The 25,695-nt window shown below is 38.8% G+C and overlaps 2 protein-coding genes across 2 annotated transcripts; one reads left to right on the top strand and one right to left on the bottom strand.

Annotated features, from left to right (window-relative positions):
• Window positions 1-9,835: 9,835 nt before the first annotated feature.
• Window positions 9,836-11,195, bottom strand: LOC112178111 (glutamic acid-rich protein-like). The gene is made up of 2 exons (XM_024316315.1): window positions 11,088-11,195; window positions 9,836-10,162 (listed from the first exon to the last, which is right to left on the bottom strand). Exons 1-2 carry the CDS (start codon window positions 11,193-11,195, stop codon window positions 9,836-9,838), a joined length of 435 nt encoding a protein of 144 aa, XP_024172083.1.
• A 5,797-nt stretch (window positions 11,196-16,992) lies between these two features.
• LOC112178112 lies at window positions 16,993-18,240 on the top strand. The gene has a single exon (XM_024316316.1). The coding sequence runs from the start codon at window positions 16,993-16,995 to the stop codon at window positions 18,238-18,240; it is 1,248 nt and encodes a 415-aa protein (XP_024172084.1).
• Window positions 18,241-25,695: the final 7,455 nt, after the last annotated feature.

A 25,695-nucleotide genomic window follows, 5' to 3' on the forward strand; every position in this document is an offset into this window, starting at 1 on the left:
GCACAAGATTGGACAGGAGACGTGATTTATCTGATATATATCCTAGGGCTGGCTTTGGCACGGTTACCATGTTTTTTGGGCTGAGCCGTCTACCGACCGAAACCTGTCGGTATGCTCAAACTCAATACCACTACCGTGCCAAAACAAGTCGGTACCGAAGCTTTCGGTTACCGACTTTTCGGTCGGTTTAGTTTCGGTTCAGGCCCAACCGAAATAGATGAATGGGCCCAATACTAATTGATATTTTTCAGCCCAATTATTCATTCTAGCCTGTTTTAAGCCCATTTTTTCTGGGCAGTTTTTACCAAATACTTAATACTCAACTCTCTGCAATTTTCTGAATAAATACCTCTTCATCAAAGTCTATTCCTCACTTTCTTATGAAGATGTGAGTTCTAGACTTGATGTTTTTCTCTTAGCTTTTCTCCTATAGTTAATAATGTTCCAGTTCTACATTACAATTTACAAGTTCACAAATCATATGTCACTGATTTCTAAGTCTAAACTATTTAAATATTTACCTATTTGAAGTTAGGAACTATAAATATTCAAAGGAACAAAAATCTGCTAGTGATTTGATGATTCTTATCACTTAACAAAAAAAACACAGCAGCTATATCTTTGAATTGGAGGTCTGCAGCATCCAAATCTTCAAGTAGCGGTTGTTGTAGAAGAGTTTGCACCTCCCAAACTCAGTGCAGCAGTTCCTTCAAAGTAAAAACCACAAAAAGAATAAAAACAGCAAAGTCAATATAGTAACAAGTTGATGAAAATATAAAAATATGCAAAGTTAATATTTTCAAATTATTAACTTTCTGCAAGCAAGTCATTTACACATAATCACAGTTCAAATAATCAAAACACAACCAAGCACATACAAGTTTGCTTACCTAATCAAAGATCTCGATCTTCTCTATGCTTGTACACAAACTGATTTGCAATGACCAGCGATAATCGTTGACAGTAAGTTACATTCGTGTTGGCAGCACATGGTATACAAGTTAGATTCAGGTAAAAAGCACAAATGATACAGATCCCAGTTGAACTAAATAAGCAAGCTGGAAGTGATTGTTTGATTATATACACAGAACAATAAGCAAGCATATAATCAAGTCATAGTAAATGTTGAAGATTTATATCTCAGTGTCTAATGAGACACATGAACGACCCAGAAAGCATCAAAATTCTAGTAAGTGAACTAGTACTCCACAACAACAATTCACGAAAAATGAAACAGACTAATTGAGACATCGGAGAAGATTACTTACTTCACTCTATCAAAGTTCAGACCCATTTGTTTCCCACCATCTTGGCCTGTACAAAATCACTTAGTAGATTACCTTTTTATCATACAAATTAGACAAGACTAAAAGTAGATAGATAATAGATTTTACCTAATTCGTTGTGCTCTGAACCACCAGCTGAACACCATATAAGCCTCTGAACAACCGCTTCAACCAAGCAACTAACCTAGGTTTTCGAAAGATTTGGGGATTTCGAAAATCAAAGGATATCTAGGCTGAAATCTATGTTGTTGAGCTTCGCATCTTGCTTAGATTGTGTTTTTGGGACTGGATTTGCAAAGATCTTTGTATAATTGGGGCTAGAATCAAAAAATTGGGGCTGGGTTCTGAGCGAAAGAGTATGGAGTCCAGAGAGAGAGAGGGAGAGAGAGAGAGAGAGAGAGCGCGCGGCTGTTTCTTTCGGGAATGAGGTCTGAGCCTCTCAACCCCTTAGGTTTTCCCACTCTCCACTCAGATCCAACGATTGTGATTAATTGCTGCTAGAGATGAACGGCTCATATCATCCTATTAATAACAATTATTAAAAAATTATAAGAACCTATTTCGGTCGGTTCGGTAATACCGAACCTCTCTAATTTGCAGTACCACTACCGAGCCGTGAACATATGTTCGGTACGGCAGTACCGTACCATAGCTTCGGTAACCAAATCTCTCGGCGCCGACTGCAACGGTTCGGCTGGTTTGCTGCTGGTTTCGGCAGGTTTGGTATTTCAAGCCAGCCCTAATATTATATCCAATAAAATCTAATTAAATAAAATTTCAAAATTTAAATATTAAACTTTCCCTTACCCTGGAACTGACTCCCAAATCAGGGGAAAAAAAAACAAAAAAAATGAAAAAGAAGAAGAAGAGAGAGACAGATCAGTTGTAGATGAAATTTGTTGACATCTGAATGCAAATTTTGTCAAAATCAAATTTGGATGTGAAACGAGTAATCTACGTTGCAAGGTAGATTGATTGATTCAGGAGACTGGAGCAAGTTGCAGTGGCGGTGATCGGAAATCTCAGCAATTGAGAAGTCTATGGAAAACATACCAGAAAAAGAATAGAATAGAATAGAAGAAGATAGAGGATGAGGAATTGATGACTGCGATGAGGTAGAAGATGGAGGTTTGGAAGTTGAAGACAACGATGGTGGCTGAGGTTGAGGATGATGACGAGCTCTTCTACGGTGGTTGCAGTTCTTAGGAAATAAAAAAGAGAAGAGACAAAGAGAGGGAAAAAAAAAAGAGAGAAGGTTTGTTGCTCTTACCAGATATATTTTATCTTACCATTTTAACCAGATTGGATATCCCAACCTGACAAGATTAATTTAATCAGGTTACATGTTATCTGGGTCGCCAAACATACTAATATACCAGATAGTATATAAATATTACAATCCAATACCTATACCCTGTTAAACAAACGCGGCCCAGGTTTCCATCGCTTTAGATTGTAATCATTGAGGTTAGAACTATGGAGTCTGAACAAATGAAAAAATAATTGAAAAATTTATTATCATTCGAAACATGAGATTTGAAGTGTTCACAAAATTGATCAATATAAGAATCTAATAGATAGACACAAAATAGTTAGTCGGTGTAATATATGTAAAATATGAGGTTCCAAGAAATTTACATATTCGAAATTGCAAGCTCGAGTCTTGATTATTGGAACATGCAGTTCTTAAAATTGCATATTAATTATTAAACATGAGGCTGACAAATTGTATAAAATTACACATAGAAATATATGTAAATTGGATCCACTATATATAGGCGACGTTGATTTGGCTTAAAGGATGTTGCACAATTAACATGGTCCTAAGGTTTGTGCATAGTAACACAACAAAGGTTCTCGATATGATTATATATCTCTAATAAATGATTGGGTCGGAACTATAGAACTCTGAAATCACTATGGTGTTAGAAGGAAGAAGGAAAAAAAAATAGTAAAAGATGTTATATGTATAACTAAAGAGAGACAAAAGAAAGAGAACAAAGGATGGTGGGAAAGAAACAAGGTTAATCTATATTAGAGAAAAATTTCTCTGTACTTATACCCTAGCTGTCTCCGTCTGTGGCTCTAGGAACTTTGATACTTTCTGTCGACAATATTGTTGAAACCTTTGTTCTCCCTTAACCTACCTCTTCTTTCTCTCATCCCATTTCCTTCTCCCCATCTGTTTGATTTTGGTCGAGGAGTTTTTCTTTGTTTCATGACTATATAGGCTTCTTAGGCCTTTGCCATAGTTTCTACTTGGTGTTCTAATTCTCACAAATATGATCAGTCAAATAGAACAAGGTTGAGAGAATGAATTTTCTGATAATCTATTCATCTCACAGTGGAGGTATATAAAAAGGTTTACAGGAATACAATTGACTTACGTCTCTATTATCTACCACACACAGAAAAGGTAAGTACTAACTATGATATAATTACAATATACTCTATTCCTAATGTTAAGCTATGACTCACGCTAACACTCCCCCTCAAGTTGGCGCATACACATCAACCATGCCCAACTTGCTTAGTGAGTCATAAAACACTTTCCTGGAAACTCCTTTAGTAAGTATATCTGCAAGTTGCTCTTCAGTTGGAACAAAAGGAAAGCTAATAATTTTGGCATCTAGCTTCTCCTTTATAAAGTGACGATCAACCTCCACATGCTTAGTACGATCATGTTGTACTGGATTCTGTGATATGTCAATGGCTGCCTTGTTGTCACAATACAACTGCATAGTACTTTTGAGTTTGAAACCCAGATCACGTAACAGATTCCTCAGCCATAACAATTCACACACTCCGTGAGCCATACCTCTATACTTAGCCTCAGCACTAGATCGTGCCACAACTTTCTGTTTCTTACTCTTCCATGTAACCAAATTACCTCCCACAAAGGTAAAGTAACCTGATGTCGACCTTCTGTCGGTAATATTTCCAGCCCAATCTGCATCTGTAAAGCCACAAATCTCAAGGATGTTGTTGTGTTTAGAAAACAATACTCCCCTTCCTGGAGCTGACTTCAGATACTTTAAAATTCTCATAACAGCATCCATGTGACTCTCACTCGGGTTATGCATGAACTGACTCACCACACTCACTGCATATGCAACATCTGGTCTAGTATGAGCCAAATAAATCAAGCGCCCAACTAACCTCTGATAGCGAGCTCGATCAGTAGGTACCTGATCTGGATACTCAGCCAAACAATGATTCTGCTCAATAGGAGTATCAATAGGTCTGCAATCCAACAAACCTGTCTCTGTTAGCAAGTCAAGAACATACTTCCTCTGGCACAAGTAGATCCCTTCTCTCCCCCTGGCTACCTCAATTCCTAAGAAGTACTTAAGTTCACCCAAGTCCTTCATCTCAAATTCAGAGGCTAGCTGTCTCTGTAGTCTATCCATCTCAACAGTATCATTGCCTGTGATTACCATATCATCCACATAAATAATTAGAGCTGTTACCTTCCCTTGTTGATGCTTGAGGAACAAGGTATGATCTGAGTTGCTCTGTTTGTAACCAACCTTCCGCATGAACTGTGAAAATCTCCCAAACCAAGCACGAGGCGACTGTTTGAGACCATACAAAGACTTTCTCAATTTGCATACAAAATCACCAGGAGAAGAAACTACATACCCAGGTGGAAGGCTCATGTAAACTTCCTCAGTTAACTCACCATGAAGAAATGCATTCTTGACATCAAACTGTCGGAGCGGCCAGTTTAAACTAGCAGCAAACGAGAGCAGAACCGGAATAGTGTTCATCTTGGCAACAGGAGCAAACGTTTCATCGTAGTCTATACCATACGTCTGAGTAAACCCCTTTGCTACAAGGCGTGCTTTGTACCGATTCACTGATCCATCTGCATTATGTTTCACGGTAAACACCCAACGACAACCTACAGCCTTCCTGCCTTGTGGTGGAGGCACAAGTTGCCAAGTATTGTTCTTCTGCAACGCCTCCATCTCTTCCTCCATTGCCTTCCTCCACTTTGGATCCCCCAATGCATCCTGCACTCTGTTAGGTACTGATACAGCAGATATTTGATTCACAAATGATTCATATGACTTAGACAACCTCCTAGTGGACATATAATTGGCTACTGGGTACTTTGATTTGGCAGTAAGAGTAGGTTCATATGTTTTAGCTGATTGACCTCGAGTGGTCCTATTTGGTAACACATATTGCTCAACATTAGACTCACTACTGCTAGTACCAGTGGGTGGACATACCTCAAATGGGTGATCTTCAGTACCAGGAAGTTGTGGGTTAGGGGTAGAAGTGATGGCAGGAGGGGCAGTTGCGTCTTCAACTTCATTTTCAGTAGTTTCAGTGATTGAAACTGGTGTTTGGATGTCTGCAACTTCTGCTTCTGGAGGTGACGAGCTGATGGTCTCAACTGGATCCGTCAAAATACCTTCTGCCTGTATGACTTCTTCTCCTTCTTCTGATTCCTCCCCCTCTCCATGATACAGCTCTTCAAAAAATGAATTCTCCCCCTGAAGAGCTGTATCTGAAGAGGAAAAATAACTCATGTCTTCAAAGAAAGTAACATCCATAGTGACATAGTACTTTCTGGTAGGTGGATGATAGCACTTGTACCCTTTCTGATAACCTCCGTAGCCAACAAACACACACTTTAGTGCCCGAGCATCCAACTTAGACCTCTGGTTTTTAGGAACATGGACAAAAGCAACACAACCAAAGACACGAGCTGGAAGATTATGAAATGAAGGTAAGGAGACATGAGATGCAAGAACCTCAAAGGGAATTTTTCCCTGAAGGACACTAGATGGAAGACGATTGATAAGATGGGAGGAAGCATATACAGCATCACCCCAAAGATACTTAGGCATATGAGCACTGAAAAGAAGGGCACGAGCCATATTAAGTAAATGACGGTTTTTCCGTTCGGACACTCCATTTTGTTCTGGTGTTTGTGGACATGTAGTTTGGTGAACAATCCCATGGGTTTTAAAAAACTCTTGGAAAACATGATTAACATATTCTCCCCCATTGTCCGAACGAAGAACTTTAATGGTGCTATGATATTGGGTTTGAACAAGGGTGCGAAATGTTTGAAAAGCTGGAAATACTTTATCTTTGGTTTTAAGAAGAGCAACCCATGACAATCTCGTACAATCATCAATAAACAACACAAAATATCTCATACCCGATACAGTAGGCTCTCTAGAAGGTCCCCAAACATCAGAATGAATCAATTCAAAAGGAATAACACTCTTAGTAGAAATACTAGGAGAATAAGTAGCACGATGACTTTTGGCCAAAACACATGTTTCACAATGTAAGACAGACTCATCCACACCAATAAACAAAGTAGGCATGGTTTTTCGCATGAGACTAAAAGAGGGATGCCCTAAACGGCGATGCCATAACCAAATTTCACTTAGCTTATTAGAACTCGAAGTCAAAGCAGCGCGGGACTGTGCACCTGGTTTCTCCCCTGCGTATGTCTGATCCAGATGGAACAACCTGCCCCTCAGATACCCCCGACCAATTACCTCCCTGGTGAGAAGATCCTGAAAAATCACATACATAGGATAAAAAGTTACGGAGCACTAAGACTCAGTATTCAACTGAGGAACTGATATCAGATGATGAGACAAGTCAGGCACATATAAGACATTATGAAGTTCTAAAGTAGGAGTAATACGAACTGACCCAGACCCTAACACAGGAAAAGCCTCACCATTGGCATTGGTTACATAGGACATTGGTGGGGAAGACAATTCAGTAAAATATGATTTATCATAAGTCATATGATCGGAGGCACCAGAATCAATAATCCATGTATCAGAACCAACAAAGTGAGAAACCTTTAAAACCATACCAATCTTACCACGACCAGCTATAGAGGCTGTAGGATGATAACCTTTCGTTTTAGGGTATCCGTTCAGTTTCCAGCCTTGTGGGACAGAAACCTCAACCTTCTGGACCTCATGGATCTTGGAACTCTGACCGTCATTGTCACCACCACCCATTGCAATAATACAATTGCAAAAAACACACAAATCCCAAAGTATGCAGCGGAAATAAAAAGAACAGAAGGCTCCAAAAATAATAACATATATTTTTTTTTTTTTGGTTTTTTTTTTTGGAGACCTATGGGAGTTGACTGGGCTGATGGGTTGACCGAGTTAGGCTGACTCAGTTGACCAAATTGACTGTGGACGGCGAACTGAAGGGACGGCGAAGCAACACGAGATGGAGCGACGCGATCCGAAGGATGAGGACGGCGATCTTCACAGATGAAGCCGACGATCTGGGTGCTTTGCGGTGTCGCCGGGAACTGACGAACCTTGTTCTGAAAAGATGACGGCGATCGGACGGGACCTCGAACTGGTGCGGCGCACCTTGTGTATGCCTCGCCTTGTAGCACGGGTCGGGTCGCCTTGACTGCAGAAGATGTCGACGCCGATCTGGACCAAGAGAGGGACGATTCTGGGCTGGTAACCAAGAACGACGCCGGGCCGGTGATCCAGAGAGGATGGGGCCGATCTGGATTGATGAGCGGAGCGGCAGCGGTCTCGAGCAGAAGACGAAGCCGACTCAGTAAGAGGAGCGACGGCGGTCTTGAAGACGAGGCCGACTGGATTAGAGGAGGAACGGCGGCCTTGGGCTGAAGGCGAAGCCAATCGTCACTGTGAGATGATGCAGTTGACGGAGAAGAAGGATGACGTCTTCCAACAGTTGGAGAACAACGTCGTCTAACCCACAGAAGGTTCCAAGTCAACTGTCTTCCTTGTATTGAGAGAAGACTGAAGAAAAAGACAAAGTCCTTTGCGGATCTTTGCTCTGATACCAAGTCAAATAGAACAAGGTTGAGAGAATGAATTTTCTGATAATCTATTCATCTCATAGTGGAGGTATATAAAAAGGTTTACAGGAATACAATTGACTTACGTCTCTATTATCTACCACACACAGAAAAGGTAAGTACTAACTATGATATAATTACAATATACTCTATTCCTAATGTTAAGCTATGACTCACGCTAACATGATCATCTTCATCGATGTTTTTGGCCTCACTCTCCTCCAAAGTCTTACTTCTTGCACCAAGGATGAATCTGATGGTTTTATTGGTTGCGTTGCTGACATTGATGCTCTTCTGTTGTGATGTTGTGGGTTGATGTTGTTAGCTTTCATTCCTTTCAACGCTTGGCACACACTTTTTGGGGTGAGTTGGTTAAGGGAGGCAGTGCACGTCCTCTTGGGCCGCAAGAGGTAGATTGTTGGCAGCGACTCTTTGAAAGTGGCTACAGGTTCTGAATGGTAGCGATTGTTAGGGTTTCTTTTTGGGCCTAGGTCAGGTTTGGGTTGTGGACTGGTTTTTGGTATAGTGCTTTCGATGCTGAGCCTACAATTTTTTTCTTCTATTTAAATACCGCATCCCATGCAGGATAACACTAATCCCTTATTGAATCAACAATTCGGATGTTCAGTGCTACCCTACGGAGTGCTTTATTGGATAGCCTGGATGAGGAAACTCATCAGAAGTTTTGATGTAGTTATGGTATAGGGTTGGTTATTTTTATTTTGCTACTATGTTAATTTTTTCTATGTTTATAAGCGGTTAGGCATATGTAAGTGTAGTAATGTGGGGAATTTCTTTTTATAATAAATTACATATAAGTTATTGACAAAAAATGACTTAACAAATAGATCCATTAAAGATTGAATTAAATATATAAGAACTAAATCTTACAAATAAGGACAATGTGCTCTCCACTTGCCACATGTCATGATTTAATTTACTTTTTTACCCTTAACTACATCTTTTGACTTCTAATTCCTTTACAAGGATTAAATCTTACAAATAAAGACAATCTGCTCTCCACTTGCCACATGTCATGGGTTAATTTACTTTTTTACCCTTAACTACTTCTTTTGACTTCTAATTCCTTTACCCCATTTTTTTTAGAATAATCCTTTTATCCTACTTTTTTTTTTCTTGAGAATAATCCTTTTACGTTACTTTTTTTTTTTTTAGAACAATCCGTTTATGTTACTTTTTTTTTTTGGAATAATCTGTTTATATTATTATTATTATTTTTTTCTTTTAGAACAATCCGTTTATGTTTTTTTTTTTTTAGAATAATCCCTTTATGTTACTTCAAAAAACCTCATTCTCCTACTACTCTCATCTCATTGCCTAATTCTGCTACTGCACTCGTCCAATCGTGCAACTGCAGTCGCTGCACTCATACTCGTCCAGTTCTGCTCCTGCACTTGTACTCGTGTTGTGCTACTGCACTCGTGATCGCCTAATCCTGCTACTGCACTCATACTTGTCCAGTTCTGCTACTGCACTCATCATCGCCTAACCCTGCTACTGCACTCATACTTGTCCAGTTCTGCTACTGCACTCGTCATCGCCTAATCCTGATACTGCACTCGTTGTACTCATACTCATCAAGTTCTTGCTGCACTCATACTCGTCCAATTATGCTAGTGCACTTCTACTCGTGTTCTGCTACTGCACTCATCATCGCCTAATCCTGCTACTGCAGTCGTCCAATCTAGCTACTGCTACTGCACTCGTCCAATCCTGCTACTGCATTCGCTGCACTCATAATCATATTGCACTTGTATTGGCAATATGATTGTTTCTGGTCTTTGCCTTTGTTTCTTGCTCCATTGTTCTCTTCTTCTTCCTCCTCCTCTACTTTATTGTCCTCTTCTCCCTTGTCTTGTTCCTTCTCATCTTCTTCCTCCTCTTCTTCATCCTCCTCTTCTTCCCTTTCTTGTTCCACTTTTTTCTGCTTTTGTCTCTTTACTGTTGTGCTTGGAAACTTTTTCCTACGTGCCGAAGCTTTTCTTCTCACCGATTTTGTTGTGCCATCTCCCTTTTACACCTATACATAGTAGCAGATAAAATCATTAACATAAACAATAAACTATAAAGTTGCAGATCATTTCAATTTGAACAGTAGCAGATCAAATCATATTATGTATGCAATGCACCTTAGATATATAGTACCTATGGTTCTTATTTAAACACATCTGCTTGTTTGAACTTTATTTACCTACCTTGATCACATTCACATGGTTTCACCTTCTATATATACCATATCCTAGCTTCTCTGGAAAAATCACCGCATCAATTGATAACCAAAGACGTACAGAAAGTAATGAAATTTTATAGAAACTGAGATAGAAGCTCACATAGCTTACGTGGTATACTTGGAGCCATGTAAGAACTATATTGCGTTTGTAACAATCTTCCCATAACAACATTAATGTCAATCGGTCATTCAAATATTGAAAGCACAAGATCATGATGTTCTAGATGTAATGCAGAAATAAGCACCAAAACAGAGTCGAACTGAGACTAGCTCATATAAAAAATTATCTCTGTTACTATAAAATATATTTTTCCAATCTGTCTCATACAATGTACTAACCCAAGCCATGTAAAATCATGTGCTACTCAAACTCTCAGTACCAGACAAAGTTTTGAATTGCAAAGGAAACAATAGACTCAGTGGTAACAGCTCCAAATAAGCACAAACACACAGCATCATCAAAATTCCTCCAACTCTTTCACGTCGTTAATGCGGTAATGTATATAACAAACTAATCCAAACCAAGCATTTACTCCAATTTTTCCAAGCTAGTGACTGTGAAGTTGCTTCGAAAATGACAGACAGAATTCTAAATCTCCCTACTCACTATCAACTATGATATTCCGATATTCAAGCTCAATAATCCACAATACCAGATGTTGAGAAACAAATCAAATTTGAAGATTAAAGCCAAAGGATGACGAACCTGAGCAAGATCTAGTTTGGGCAAATTGGTGCCCTGAAAGGAAGCGACGGCCTCAGCTCCGCTGATCCTGCCATCTCCGTCCAAATCCGCTCTCCTAAGGTAAGCCATTTGTCTCCGATTTCACACGGATCACATCCAAAACCCCAAACCGAATCAAATATGGTTTGAATCTCAAGCGACAATGGTGAATCGAATTGTGCCTGTGAGGGATCGAGGGAGAGAGGGATCCGTCAAAATTGAAGAAAACCTTACGTTGCTACTGCGTTGGATCTGTCGGTGGAGATTTTAGGGTTTCTGATTGCGTTTTGCATTTTGGGATTTTTTGGTTGTTGTGTATTATGTCAATGGCATGCGCGTAAATTGTGATGAAAACTGAGCAATTTGGTCATTTTCCATTAACATTTGGAGCCAGGCCTGTTTTATTAGGTTTTGGGCCTGGGCTTGTGTCCTTATTTGTATAAAACTATTTGAAGGTGGGTTTTCTGTGTTTATATCTTTGGTCTGGTGCTACTGTGTAATTTTCTATTCTTTTTATGAGCCATTATAAGGCAGGTTTCTTTATAATGCTACCACATTATTAATGAAATTATCGGTTCTACTAAAAAAGGGTAAATTTCATTTTTTCTCTCTAATCTTTACACCTTAAATCACTTGTGCCCTTACACTTTCAATTTCATCAAGGTAAAACAAAAGAACATTACTGAAGTAATTTCAATATGTAGGCGATTAAGCATTATATGAACTCTTAGTCTTGTTAAGAAAAAAAAATGTTTGAACTTAGGTATCACATTGCCTTAGGTCCTCAAGTATTTATTCCTTACGTTTCAGAAGGAAGGGTCATTTTGGTTTAATTTTCACACCTGGCTGGATGATGATCACTACATTTGCCTTTAGTAAGTAGAGTTGGAGGATCCATAAGTTGTATAATCCTACAATTGTTGGATCATAATTCATATATATATATATATATATGCCCTAAAACATATAAATTACTTGTTCTAAAAGTCCAATTTAGTATTGACTAATCTAATTCCATGTTTTGTAGAAAATCTTAACGAGGAGAAAAACGTGAAATCCAGGCGAATTTTTCATGCACCACCACTTTTGGCGGCATAAGTACTTCGTGAAGCATTCTCAGAAAAATAGGAGTTTAAATGGAGCAACGAAGGCATTAACCATAAAGTACATATGCTAAGGATGCAGTGTGATCATTCCTTTAGCCAGAAATTACAAGGGAAGTCCACAAAAATCGTTGTGCAAAACAGTTGCTGCAAAGCAGAAAACTGTAGTTTAGAATCAGCTTTTCGAGAACAGTTTTGGAGAGCTTTTCTTGCAACCTTCCAAGTAAACTCTTGTAGAAAGGTCTAGCATTCCTTAGAGACATGATGTTTTAGTACAACATGAGCCCAAGAGCTGGTCAGAAACGTCATCAAGGCAGGGGGAATTGATGCTCAAATTAGGTTTCACGAGAAGGCAGAAACTATCAACTTTTCATTAAGCTTTTTGGTGACTTACTTGGAGTTTTTCTCAAAGGGTGTTGATCATTCTAGAAGACATTATTTTGTAGAGTAATGTAGGAGTCGAGAACCATCCAGAAGCATGGCAATAGCAAGTCAAACCTAGTCCAAGAAGGAAACGTCAGGAGCAGAGAATGAATCATAGTCAAATAAGGGTAACTTGGGCGAAAATCCTTTTTGGATGGCTTGGCTGTGCCTTTTTGGAAGGTTTATGATGCTGAAATTATCAAGGAGAGTCCTAGAAGAATCCTACAAGATTATGACAAGATTAATCCATCATATTATCTTTTGGATAATAGGCACCCCTATGCATACTTTCTCTCCCATGCTTGTCACCTTGACTTTGGTGACCCAAAACTACTCCAACACTCTTCATTTTATGCTTCTCATGCACAATAAAGAGAGCTAGCTGCTTCTCTCTTCTCCCTTAGCCATAATTTTCTACTCTACTATCTTTAATAGCTCATTATTACTTTCCTCTTTTTACTCCATCTCTTCCACACCCTTTTTCCTTGTTTTTGGGATCTATTACCACTCTCATACTCCACCTCCATGCTTCTTATAATGCTTGTGCTTCTCCATTTTGCTTCCATTCACCATTTTCACACCTCTACCTCCATTTATTTAAGTATATCTTCTCACAAGGAAGAAAAAAATCACCCATACCACCCATTACATCTCTTTTCTTCACCATCTTCACCACAAAATCTCCATGTCCACCTCCCAAAATCCAAACTCATACTATCCATACTATTCTATCTCCTCCATCACCACCACCACTACTACATCATTTCTTCATTCTCTTTTCTATCACCATCTACTCCACCGATGCACACAATACATAATACAAGATTCACTATATTTTATCATCAAATCTTCAAGAGTAAGAAGAAGAGGGAATCACCACCACCACCACCACCACCAAGACGTGAGCTTGGGGACCATCTGACATAGCACTAAGCCAACTTTGTCCCTTTTACTCTAGATTATATTTTGGTGTTTAATTTGATTATGAAGTTAGTATATGTAGTTATGAGTGAGTAGTACTTTTTTGGGGCTAGGGTTGAAAGCCCTAGCCAATCTTGTATGGATTGGTGTTATAATATGATGTGATGCAATTTTCTTTAACATGTCTTCATGCTAGCTCAAGAGTTGAATGCATATGCTTAGACTTTACCACTTTGAGTATGTGTGTTTGCCATGATATAATGTTTAGAAATTAGTAACCTTTGAATGTTAACGCATGAAAGCACACTAAGTGTGCATGTGGGGGTTGTTGATAGGAGCATTTTAATGCGATGTTTTAATGGTTATTTCCTCATATTTTACTTAGTTATTTCCTTAAATAAATCAATTTTACTAAAGTTTCTATTTTTAGGTACCAATGAGCAAATGGAGAAGAAATGAGTTTAAAGGCAAATGAGAAGCAAGGGAACGTTGAGAATGACAAAGGTAAGGCATAAGAGATGCAGAAATGAGCTGAAATGAAGAAATGGAGTATTCCTGGTCCAACCAGGAATTCTTGGTCCAACTAGGAATCCCAGGTAAACCAGGAATCCTGGATCAACTAGGAAACATGTTCGGAGAAATGAAGAAAAATGCCGAAAAATACAGAGTCCTAGTTGGACTAGGAAACCTATTCCTGCCAAGAAAATGAATCCTAATGACACAAGCAGTCCTAGTTGAACTAGAAAAGTAAAAGAAGATTCCGGAAGGTTCAAGAACATTTCATGTGAAGAGTCCTTGTTTGACTGGGAGTCCTGAAGACATAAGGAATCCTGATGGGGCTAGGAAACCTGAAAAGACGCATGAAAGATTTCTGATTTGATTTGCATGTGCAACACAGTCAACTTCGACAGAGCATTGAGAGAAGCTCAGAAAGAACTAGATGATGATCTTTATATTGATGGAAAGCCTCAAATGTCTGGTTTCCAGATATTTTTACGGCTTATCAATATCATTTTTCTAGAAGAAGTTATGGCCGATTTAGTACAGGAAGGTCAAGCTGGGCGTGAATCGGACTTTTGATGGGAATTTCTGTTTTGAGGTCCAAATCACATCGGGAATCCCTGGCCAAATTATGCTTCATATTTCAGATAATATTGCATATGTGACGTCCTAGAGGCTTCCAGAAGGGTTTGGCATCATCCTTGGAGAGTTTTAAGGGATTACAACATGCAGAAAAGATGGAAACAAGTTCAGATACGTTGCTTGTTGCTCACACCTCTATTTGGACAAATTTTAGGAGATAAAATCAGAAAATATTCATTTCAATTCGGTAAAGATTATCTTCCTAGAATCAAGGTGCAATTTTGAAGGCTTCTTATTGGTTGGATGACACAAGAACGCTGACGTGGATTTATCTGATTGGTTGGAGCTGTGTGGATCAATCAGATAATTCCTAGAAATTAAAAGAAGGATCCAGAAGGCTTGAACATCCCATATATATATAGATGCATCATTGGGATGTTTTCATTCACCAATTCTTTCATTCTTTTCACACACCAAAAATCAATTCCATTATCTAGTCTTCATAGTCTGCGTTATCAACCAAGGAGGAGGAGAAGCCATGCAATACATCAAACCATCCACCCTTGTGTCATCCCTAGAAGATTGCTTGCTTTCAAAGATCTTCAAGTTCTTCGTCTAAAGGCTTTGTCATTCATCTTTCATGGTGTATTTCATCTTTTTCTTTTGTTTTCATTGTTTGATTTCGTAAACTATGAATTCTAGTTAACATGACGTTAAGGGCAAAATTTAAAGCCCGTCTCTATGCTTTGAAATAAAGTTGCAATTTGTTTGTGCTAATTTCTATGTTGCTTATGTGAGATTGCTTGATTGATTTTGGATTACAGAAAACTTTTGCATGTTTATGTTCTTTGGTGGCCAGCTTAGGATATATGCATGTAATTAGAGCTAGATTTAGGTAAAGAATTCACCTAATAGTTTTGTAAACCTATTTCATAAGTAGTAAAGGCTTTGGACAAAAGTCGAAATCAATTAAGGAGGATTGCAAATAGATGAACTTTTTCATACCAGGTTGTGCACTTTGGTTGACATCATTTCTTTATTCTTCATGCGTTGAATGTGTTCTTGATTAGCTAGCTTTTTAGACTATGATTGCATGTTCAATAGGATTAATTTAGGTACTTTCACTTAGATTAAATATTCAAAGAAAGTAAAATATGGGAAATCGTTTGCTTATTAACGTTTCACATGGTCAACTTCTTTCTCATGACATAGAAGATCAACTATAGGATTTGTGATTGGATTTCATTCATATGATTGTGGTTTTGATCTTTGTTCCTTGCGTTCCACCCCTTGTATATGTATTTTATATTTTTATTTTTGTTTCATTTATTTTTTTTATTACAAAATCCTAAAATCCCCTCTCTTTACGTTAACTTGTATATATCTTCATTCTTTGTTTTATTTTTGTAAATAATATTTTATACTTATATTAATTCTTTATTTGTTTATGCAATTATAGGTGTACCCTTAATCTCCGACTAGAACGATCCCTACTTATTCTATACTGACGACTACATTTTACAAGGTTAAATTACGCGCTTGCTTATAGAGTAAGTTCACCCGTAGTCAAGAAATGTCGAGAATTCGACCAGTCAAGTTACTGTTCACTGCCACTGGACATGGGTTTGCACCCGATTTTTTTCTTGACCAGCCATGACTGTTCATTGATTTTTACTGTTCACTTTTTTTTTCTTTCTTTCTTTCTTTCTCCTTTTTAAAATTAAAATATATTTGATGCTAATAATGGAGATTTATGAATAATTAATGTCATAATTATGTAATTTTCTTTTTTCTCTAATATTTTTGGTGGACAAATTATGAGCCACTAACAATTTATCTTGAAATGAGTGAAGGCACCACCGACAATTTTTCATGAAATGAGTTAAGGCACCACCGACAATTTTCCTTGAAATGAGTGAAAGCACCACTGACAATTTTTCATGAAATGAGTTAAGGCACCACCGACAATTTTCCTTAAAATGAGTGAAGGCATCACTGACAATTTTTCATGAAATGAGTGAAGGCACCACCGACAATTTTCATAAATATGAGTGAAAGCACCACCGACAATTTTTTTGAAACGCTTGAAATAACCACCGACATCTTTGAACGGACCAGATCATTTGTATACTATTCAATCTAACGGTTATTGTTGATGTAATCTTATCTAAGATTTCAGATCAGATTACGTCGAACCAAGAGTGGACACGTGTCCTCAAAGTCTGATAACGTTTTATGTGATAATTGTAAATAAATAGAGCAAGAGGTAGCACACCATTCACACACAAGCTGATATTCACAAATCTCCTTTTTCATATCTCCAGATCCAACACATTTCCTCTCCTTCCCTCATTTCAATGAAGAGATTGTTCGCTAAGTATCGACAATCTTTAGATGAAGATCATGAAGAGATGTGTACAACTAATGCTATTGTGGTAGCAGCAGTCGCTGAAGCTGAAGCTTCCTCCGGATCACGACGACGGGGTTCTCAACCGGGACGTGCACCGAATAAGGAGCGATTTAGAGAATCAAGAGGGAAAAACATGATGGAAGATTACTTTGTGGAGCGTCCAGTTTTCAGTGAAGAGGTATTCCGGACACGGTACAGGATGAGTCACAATGTTTTCAACCGCATCTCTAGTGACCTTTGTTGCTATAACCAGTACTTTGTCCAGAAATCAGATGCTACTAAGAAAGTCGGACTGCTTCCCCAGCAGAAGTTGACATGTTCCTTAAGAATGCTTGCTTATGGTGCCGGGGCAGATCAATGCGCTGAGTATTGTCGGTTGGCGAAATCTACCTCCATTGAGGCTCTGAAACGATTTACAAGAGGAATCGTTAATCTGTACTCGGCAGAATACCTCCAGGCTCCTATGCCGGCAGACCTCAGAAGACTTCTCGCCAAAGCTGAGAGAAAAGGCTTTCTTGGGATGATTGGAAGCATCGACTGCATGCACTGGCAATGGAAGAATTGCCCAACAGGTTGGGCTGGAGAATACATTGGTCGAAAACGTGTGCCCACTATCATCCTCGAAGCAGTCGCTTCTTATGACACATGGATATGGCATGCCTTTTTTGGAATGCCTAGATCATGCAACGACCTCAACGTGCTTGCTAAGTCCCCGTTGTTTGAAGAGCTGACTGCTGGTCGAGCCCCTCAAATCCAAATTCAAGTGAATAACAGGATTCACAATTTAGGCTACTATCTCGCTGATGGTATCTATCCGCAATGGGCGACTTTCGTGAAATCAATTCCAAGGCCTACACGACCCAAGGATCTGAAGTTTTCTGAGGCTCAAGAGGGGTACAGGAAGGATGTGGAAAGATGTTTCGGCATTTTACAGTCGCGCTTTAGTATTGTTCGAGGAGTGGATCGTGGCTGGGATAAAGAAGACCTTCGATACATCATGCTGACTTGTATTATATTACACAACATGATAATCGAGGATGAAAGACCAGATGACAGCGATGACGATTTAGAGTCCGATGAAGAAGAGGATAACAATATGAGGCCCAGGTTGGCCCAAGTTTGGGAAGGACCGACCGGTGATGACTTTGATCCTGTTGGTAGAGATGGTTATTACTTCAATGGATTCATGGATTGATATTATGCCATTAGAAGTACAAACAGTCACTCAAACCTTCAAGAAGATCTGATAGAGCATTTCTGGAACTTTCAAGGCAACATGGAGATCTAGATCATAATATAGGTTTTTTGGAATAATTGGCTAATATCTATGTTTTGTTATGTTTGTGTGCTTTGAATTTGGCTTGTATTATGTTTTGGAGAGTTGGTGTGCTTTTAATTTGGCTAATGTCTATGTTTTTTATGTCAATGTGAAAGGTGAATTTGGCTTGTATTATGTTTATTATGTGCTATGATTTTGAATATAAGGTGTGTGCTTTAATAAGGGGAATTTTCAAATACAACTTTTATTTCATAAAATTTATGCTTACATAAATGAAAAACTAGGAATAAAAACAATACAATTACACAAATTGCATAATCACCTAATTATTAAAATCATGATCCTCATCCTCTCTAGGAATCCAATTTGTGTTTGAAGCATCATTAGGGTTAGGGTTGGTGGAATCACCCGTAGAGAAAGGTGAAAATTGTAGTTGTGTAGGATATCCCCCGGGGTAAGGTGGTTGCGGATAATATCCACCGGGGTAAGGGGTTGTGGGAATCCACCGGTGAAGGGAGGTGGTGGGAATCCACAGGTGAAGGGAGGTTGTGGAAATCCATCGGGGCAAGGTGGTTGTGGGTATGCACCGGGTTAAGGTGGTTGTGGGTATGCACCGGGGTAAGGAGGTTGTGGGTATGCACCACCAAAATTTGGTTGTGGGAATGCACCACCAAAATTGGGTTGCGGATAGTATCCACCCATAGAAGCCACCCATAGAAGGTGACGTCTGCTCGCCAAGATCTTCTTTCTCTGCTATCTTCTTTTGCTTTCTTGACCAATAACGCTTTTTATTTGGTGTCATTTGACTTGTATCAATCTCCATAATACGCTTTTCCCTCTTTTTATTTCGCTCTTCCCTCTCTTTAATTCGCTCTTCCCTCTCTTGTAATAGGAGTTGCTCTTTTTGAATTTCGATTTGCAAGAGGATACATGCTCGTTGATTTTCCTCTTGGAGACTTCGAGCGAATTCCTCATCGAGTTTTTTCTTGCCCACGGTTGCCTCTATTTGGTTGTTCGCTATACTCTCGAGTGTGGTTGACAAAGGACTTTGATCTTTCGTTGCCTTCTTTCCTTTTCGAATTGCTTCTTTCGCAGCCTTCCTTCCTTGAGGCCTCACATTAGGATTTGCAGTTTCACCTGCAATTACCTCATCTACATCCATGTCCAAGTTGATGGGGGAATTTTCAGCAATTGGTTGTGTGTGCATATGTTGACTTCCTACATTTGATGTTCCTCCGGATGTATGGCTAGGGATTTCTTTAAATTGTTCAAAGCCCTCCACAACAACGTAACTATCAAAACTCTGAAAATTGTGTCTTCTTTTCTTCCCTTTTCTCTTCATCCCGGCATGCCACAATTTATGTGCTTCATCTTGCTACGTAATTAAAAAATAAAATAAAAAATGCAATTAGTACAAATATAAACGCTATTATGAAGGGTCATCTATTATAAAGGTCATAATTTTAGTAAAAAAGTATCTAGCCGTTTTACAATAAAAATCAATAGGGGAAATTACTAGGCCCCCCATGTACTTTGGGTGCGTCGATAGTTTAGTCCCTAACATTTTAATTTTAACAGATAACTCCCCAAACATTCAAATTTCACACAATTTGATCCAAATGACCATTTTACCCCTCAGTTCCTTTTTTTTTTTATATAATTCTTCTCTCTCTTTTTTATTTTTCTGCTTCTCTCTCACTCTCTCTCTCGGCTCAGAAAGACGGCTCTGCTCTCTCTCCTCGGAACTTGATCGCCTCTATGTCATAAGCCCTGGCTGCCTCCTCCTCCGTCTAGAACGTCCCGAGCCAAACCCGAACCACGCGACGCTGGTCACAAATCTCCGCCGCCCATTTTCTCCCTGGTCTCTGCTGCACTCCCCTGTACTTCCAGTTTCAACTACATTCATTGAGATCAAAATCACAGGTTCACCTTCAAGCTAACATAGCATGCATCATTCAGCACTAGCCAAATAAGATAATATTGCAACAATTTCAACACCACCAACTCGCACTACATGTCACCCCTTTCACTTCCCCCATTCCTTCAGCAACTGAAAGCCAGTCACAAAAATTAAATCCCACAACCAAAATCAAATGCAAAAACAACAACCCACGATCAAACAATCCCAAAATCCCTAAATTACTAAACCCAGAGGGAAAAAAAATCACAAATTAAGACAGATAGAGCAAGAAATCAAAAACAGCATATACCATTTTCTCCATAACCACAGGATTGGGCGACCCATCAAGAAATTTCTGCTAGGACTGAGCCAAGACCTCTTCGCTTGTTGAACTTCGCGCTTGTTCTTCCTGACCCGGATTCATCGGGCCAACCCTCAAATCCCCAATTCCACATAATCAACTTCCCTTCTCGCTCCAAATCTAATTCAGTTGATAATTCATCCATGAATTCATAAATCAAAATCGAAATCGAAATCAAGTCTTACCTGCAAAACCAAACAGATCAAACTGAATCCTCTTTTCTCTCTGTTTGCAGAAGCCAGATGTCTGTCTCTCATCTCTCTCTCTGCATGCTCTCCTTTATCTTCAAGGACCACGTCGCCGCCGCCAAGGCTTCCGCGGCTCCATCCTTGCCGCCCAAGACCGCGTTGCAGTGCCGTCATAAGATGAAGAAGCTCCGCAAGCGGTACCGTGCTGAGAAGCAGCGGGCTTCTAGGTACCCGGGTCGGTCTTCCTCCTCGTCGTGGGCTTTGTTTCATCTCATGGATGACATGGAGTCCGACCCGGATCGGGGATTAGATATATAATGGTGGTGAGTTTGGAGGTGGGTTTTCGTTAAAGGCTCTTAATTTGATGAAATTCGATGGAAATGGAGGGTGGAATGGTCGGATTGGCGGCGAGACGACGAGGGAGGCTCAGGTGAGTTGGCGAGAAGAGAGAGAGAGAGAGAGAGAGAGAGGGGAGAGCAGAGCTCTCGTTTTGAGCCGAGAGAAAAGCAAAAAAAATAACAAAAAGAGAGAGAGAAGAAATATATATATATAAAAAAAAAAAAAGTGAGGGATAAAATGGTCATTTTGGACCAAATTGTGTGAAATTTGAATGTTTGGGGAGTTATCTGTTAAAATTAAAATGTTAGGGACTAAACTGTCGACACACCCAGAGTATAGGGTGTGAATAGTAATTTCCCCAAATCAATAAGTACAAATATAAACATTGTTGTAATTACATCATTATTTATCAACTAATTATTTTAATTATAACGAAAAAAAATTACGACAATTAAAATGATATTATAATTACATTATTTATCAAGACATATTTTACTATAATGTATTAACATTAAATGATTTCTCAACAAATATAAAGGTCATAATTTTAATAAGAAAGTATCTCACCGTTTTACAATAAAAATCAATAAGTACAAATATAAACATTGTTGTAATTACATCATTATTTATCAACTAATTATTTTAATTATAACGAAAAACAATTACTACAATTAAAACGATATTATAATTACTACATTATTTATCAAGACATATTTTACTATAATGTATCAACAAATTAAATGATTTATCAACAAATACATACCTCATCAACCACATTCGAACCGCTCTTGTACCAATTTTTCGCTTGCCTTAATGCACAATGCCACTCAAAGAATTCAACCTTCAAAATTTTCCACCTTCCCTGCAAAGAAGAAGCTGTTCGGCTCTGGGGCCAATTTGCGTCAAAGTGTCACTTCACGCGCATCCATAGGTCGTTTTTTTTTTTTTTTTTTTTCTGATTTGTGCCCACAGCCGGATCTTGGCTTACAATTTTCCAAGACTTGCACAATTGAACATCTTCCTCATCCGTCCATCTCCTTTTGTCTTGGATATTATCATCTTCACTTTGATCTCCCACGCATATGGCCACTGGACGTGTGTTTCCCCTTTGTTCAGCCATATTGGATATAAATAAATTTGGAATATGAGAGCTATATGAAGAGGAGGAAGCACAAAATTGGGTTACTATGAAAGATAATTTTTTTGGTGTGAGATGTAAAATAAATGGTAGGTATTTATAGAGAAATGTTTAGAATATTTTTAAATTTTTTTTGTTACTGTTTATTAACGTTACAAACATATATATACATGTTAATTGTAAGCCGTAGGATTGGCCATTTAATTGAAATGAAGGGGTGGGATTAATTGACCGTTAGGCCCAGATTTCAAATAGGACCAACGGCTATCTTCCACGTGGCAGGCCTGCCCACTCTCTCTGTCACTACGCGACAAGCGACTGGCTTCACGCCTAGAGACTTTGCGGCGCCACGCGTCGTCAAGCTGTTGTTCACTTTCCTTCCTCGGCGCGTCATCGTTTGCTGAGATAGTGATCACGTCAGCCACGATCAGGCCTGGGCCGAGCTGGCATGTGGGCTTGGTCGGTCATGGAAATAGTCATGGACTTGACTATTTTCTTGGCTATAGTCAAGAAGGGGAAGGAGTTTCCCGGTCAAGCTTCCACCACTGGAGCTGCATAAATCCCACAGTCGGTCACCACATCAGCTTTGTCTTGACTATGACCAGTCAAGTTCACACCGGTGGACTTGCTCTTAGCGTATCAGTTGTGAATTACAATAACTTAGAGATAAGCTTGGTTAGTTTGCATAATTTCTTCATTTCCAAACTTTATGCACTTAGGGTAATGCACTAGATACCTAACCGGATTGAAATGCAAGACTTAAGTAGTTAAGTACTACACTCGAGAGGGGTTGCTTGATATCACAAAAGGAGCATGTCCCTTGTCATACCCGAGAGGGATGTAAGGAGAGAAATTGGTTAATTAATTTAGCATCATTCATATTTAAATGCATCAATACTTGCAAGGGAGGTTAGTGGTAGACAATCTCAATCCTATCTTTCATCCATTTGATCACTAGTTTAGTTTAGAGTAATTTAGTTTACATTTGAGTATCTAGTTGTTTTCAATTCAAAACTATATTCAAAAAATCGAAATCAAATTACTACTCCATCTTGCACATACTCACCATGAGCTTAGATTTTCTTGTGATTCTAGGTTCGTGATTGAACATTTGCATATTCTAGCTCTCCTTAGGTTCACACCCTAGTTAGTGAAAGGAATCCAATCCTCGTGTCGACAACATTTCTTAAATCCCTATACCATTAATTGTACCCCTTATACTTGAAGGTGGCTATTTGACTAACAACAGTGAGTCATAGAATCAGAGGCAACCTTATTATCCTAGGAGTCTAAAATCTCTAGGGAATACATAGTAGATTCGAACTAGGTTATGATATTGAGGGTAGAGCCCCGTTGCCAAATCCTAGGGTAAAGATTGAGACTGGAAGGGTATGTCTCATGCTCGTCACCATTGGCAGCTCCGCCACCATAAGAAGCATTAATAAGTTTAGGTAGCTAAGTTTGAAGAATAAAGAGGAGGTTTGCTTCAGCCCTAAGCCATCAATAATCCAAGCAAATCTCTTCACCTATTTGATAGGAGCATATTTATGTGACATTATTATTATTTAACCCTATGCTTTTCTTTGTTAGTTTATATTATTTTTAGATAATTTATTTGTTTTTGTGTTTATTGGGTTTTCGAAGCAAATTAGGGAAAGAAGGCTTAAAGAAGGAAAGTGCGTGGCAGGATTTTCAATAGATTATGACTTTTCTTTGAAGAAAAGAGTTAGAGGTCTACAAGGGAACAAAGTAGAAGAGTTTTAAGACAAAATAAAAGGTTTTAGAAGTCACAATCAGGGTCTACAACGCACAAGAGAAGGAAGAAACCATTCAAGCAACTCGAGGAGAAGAAGTAAAGTTTGGAGCCTAGAAACGATCGATCGCTGGAATCTGGAGATCAATCGTTTGCTTGTTTTCCATCTTTTTGATTCTTTCTTCTTTCCAAAACTCATGTATTTCTTTCGTGTGTTTTCTAAGATGATGAGTAGCTAATTTTCTTTTAGTTAGGGGCTGCTTTTAGCCCTAGACATGGTGTAAAAATGATATTGGTGTTTATTTAATATGTGGAAAGAAGCCATGGGTGGGATTGTACGTGGAACTTGGTGCTAGAATCTGTGGTCCCTAGGGTGCCTATGGTTGCATGGCCGGGTTACTCAACAGTGTTTTTTTGTTCTTTGGTAATAGCTTGAATTCCTCGAAAATTCCTGTAGAATAGAGTAGCTTAACGAGGATCCTAAAACTATAAGATAGGATGGACGGATTGTTTTTGGGATTCGGTCTCAGCAAAGCTGAATTATGTTGGCTTTCACTTGTTTAGGCTTCTGGGGTGAGCCTTAAACATGGTTTGGGCATTGTTGGCAAACATATATACCACTAAACCATGGCATGTATTAGGTACTGAAACATTAAATAAAAATGGTAGATCAGCATTGTTTGTGGTTGAAAATTTATGGAAGCAAATGAAAAACGGGGACCTAAAAGTTGGCCCAGAATGGTGACAGTCAAACACTCTTCCACGCAAAATTGATGCTTCAGTTTTTCATTGATCGACTGAATGAGTTCATGTTTTTTTTTTTTTTAAAATTAACCTTTTACTTTGTGAAAGCCGACACTGTTCCTAAGAGAAAAGGGAGAAGAAAATAGTGGCCGGGAATCCGGGATAACATTTGCAGCACTGTGGTCTGAGCCCAAGGAGTAAATTTTGTGAGCATTTGTTCAGTTCTTGTATCCTTGCTCTTAACTATAAACTTTCCCGAGAAATCTTCAGTGTTTGATTCTACTTTGTTTATCTGAAAGTAAATCAATCCCTATCACTCTCCAGACCTGGCCCTCACCTTAGCTAGATTATATTGGGGCTTGTTTCCCTTGTTTAGGCTACTCTCTTGATCGAGTTCTAAAATCTTAGATCAGGATTTGGCGGAACAAAACTAACTTTTCTTAGAATTTTTTATTTTGATTATGTTGGTTTCAGTCATCAGGGTGTCAGTTTATCAAACTTAAAATTTCAATTAGTCTTTGATCGGTTCATTAATCATCAAAATTAAATGGTCGCTCTATCATTAAATATTAACATATAGTAAGTTGTAATTATGGTTGAAAACACGACATAATTACAATTTACTATGTGGACATGTGGTTGTGGTTGAAAACACGACATATAAAGAAATTAGAGGGCTTAAAGAAATTAGAGGGCTTATTTTTGTTGAGTAATGCCAAGTCCAACTTCTTTTGAGAGTTTGAATTGTTGGTGAGGAACCTCCTCTAGTGTTGGAAAGTTGTTGATGGAAAATAGTGGCAAACTGTGAAGGCTCTGTTTTGCTCTTGAATTGAAACTAGTTGTGTTTGTGCCTTACATGATGGCTCTGCTTGATGCATCCCTTTCACTGCTGATGGAAGCTTATACCCATCACCAGAATCATCACTGCCACTGAAATTCTCATCCGAT

Source organism: Rosa chinensis, chromosome 7, assembly GCF_002994745.2.
Source record: "Rosa chinensis cultivar Old Blush chromosome 7, RchiOBHm-V2, whole genome shotgun sequence".
NCBI classification, from domain to species: Eukaryota; Viridiplantae; Streptophyta; class Magnoliopsida; order Rosales; family Rosaceae; genus Rosa; species Rosa chinensis.

Bases quoted from the DNA above. Each gene is read 5' to 3' on its own strand.
- LOC112178111 (XM_024316315.1), bottom strand. From the start codon at position 11,195: ATGGCTTACCTTAGGAGAGCGGATTTGGACGGAGATGGCAGGATCAGC. The intron at 10,163-11,087 runs GTTCGTCATCCT...TAGGTGTAAAAG, and splicing joins CCAAACTAGATCTTGCTCAG to GGAGATGGCACAACAAAATC.
- LOC112178112 (XM_024316316.1), top strand. From the start codon at position 16,993: ATGAAGAGATTGTTCGCTAAGTATCGACAATCTTTAGATGAAGATCAT.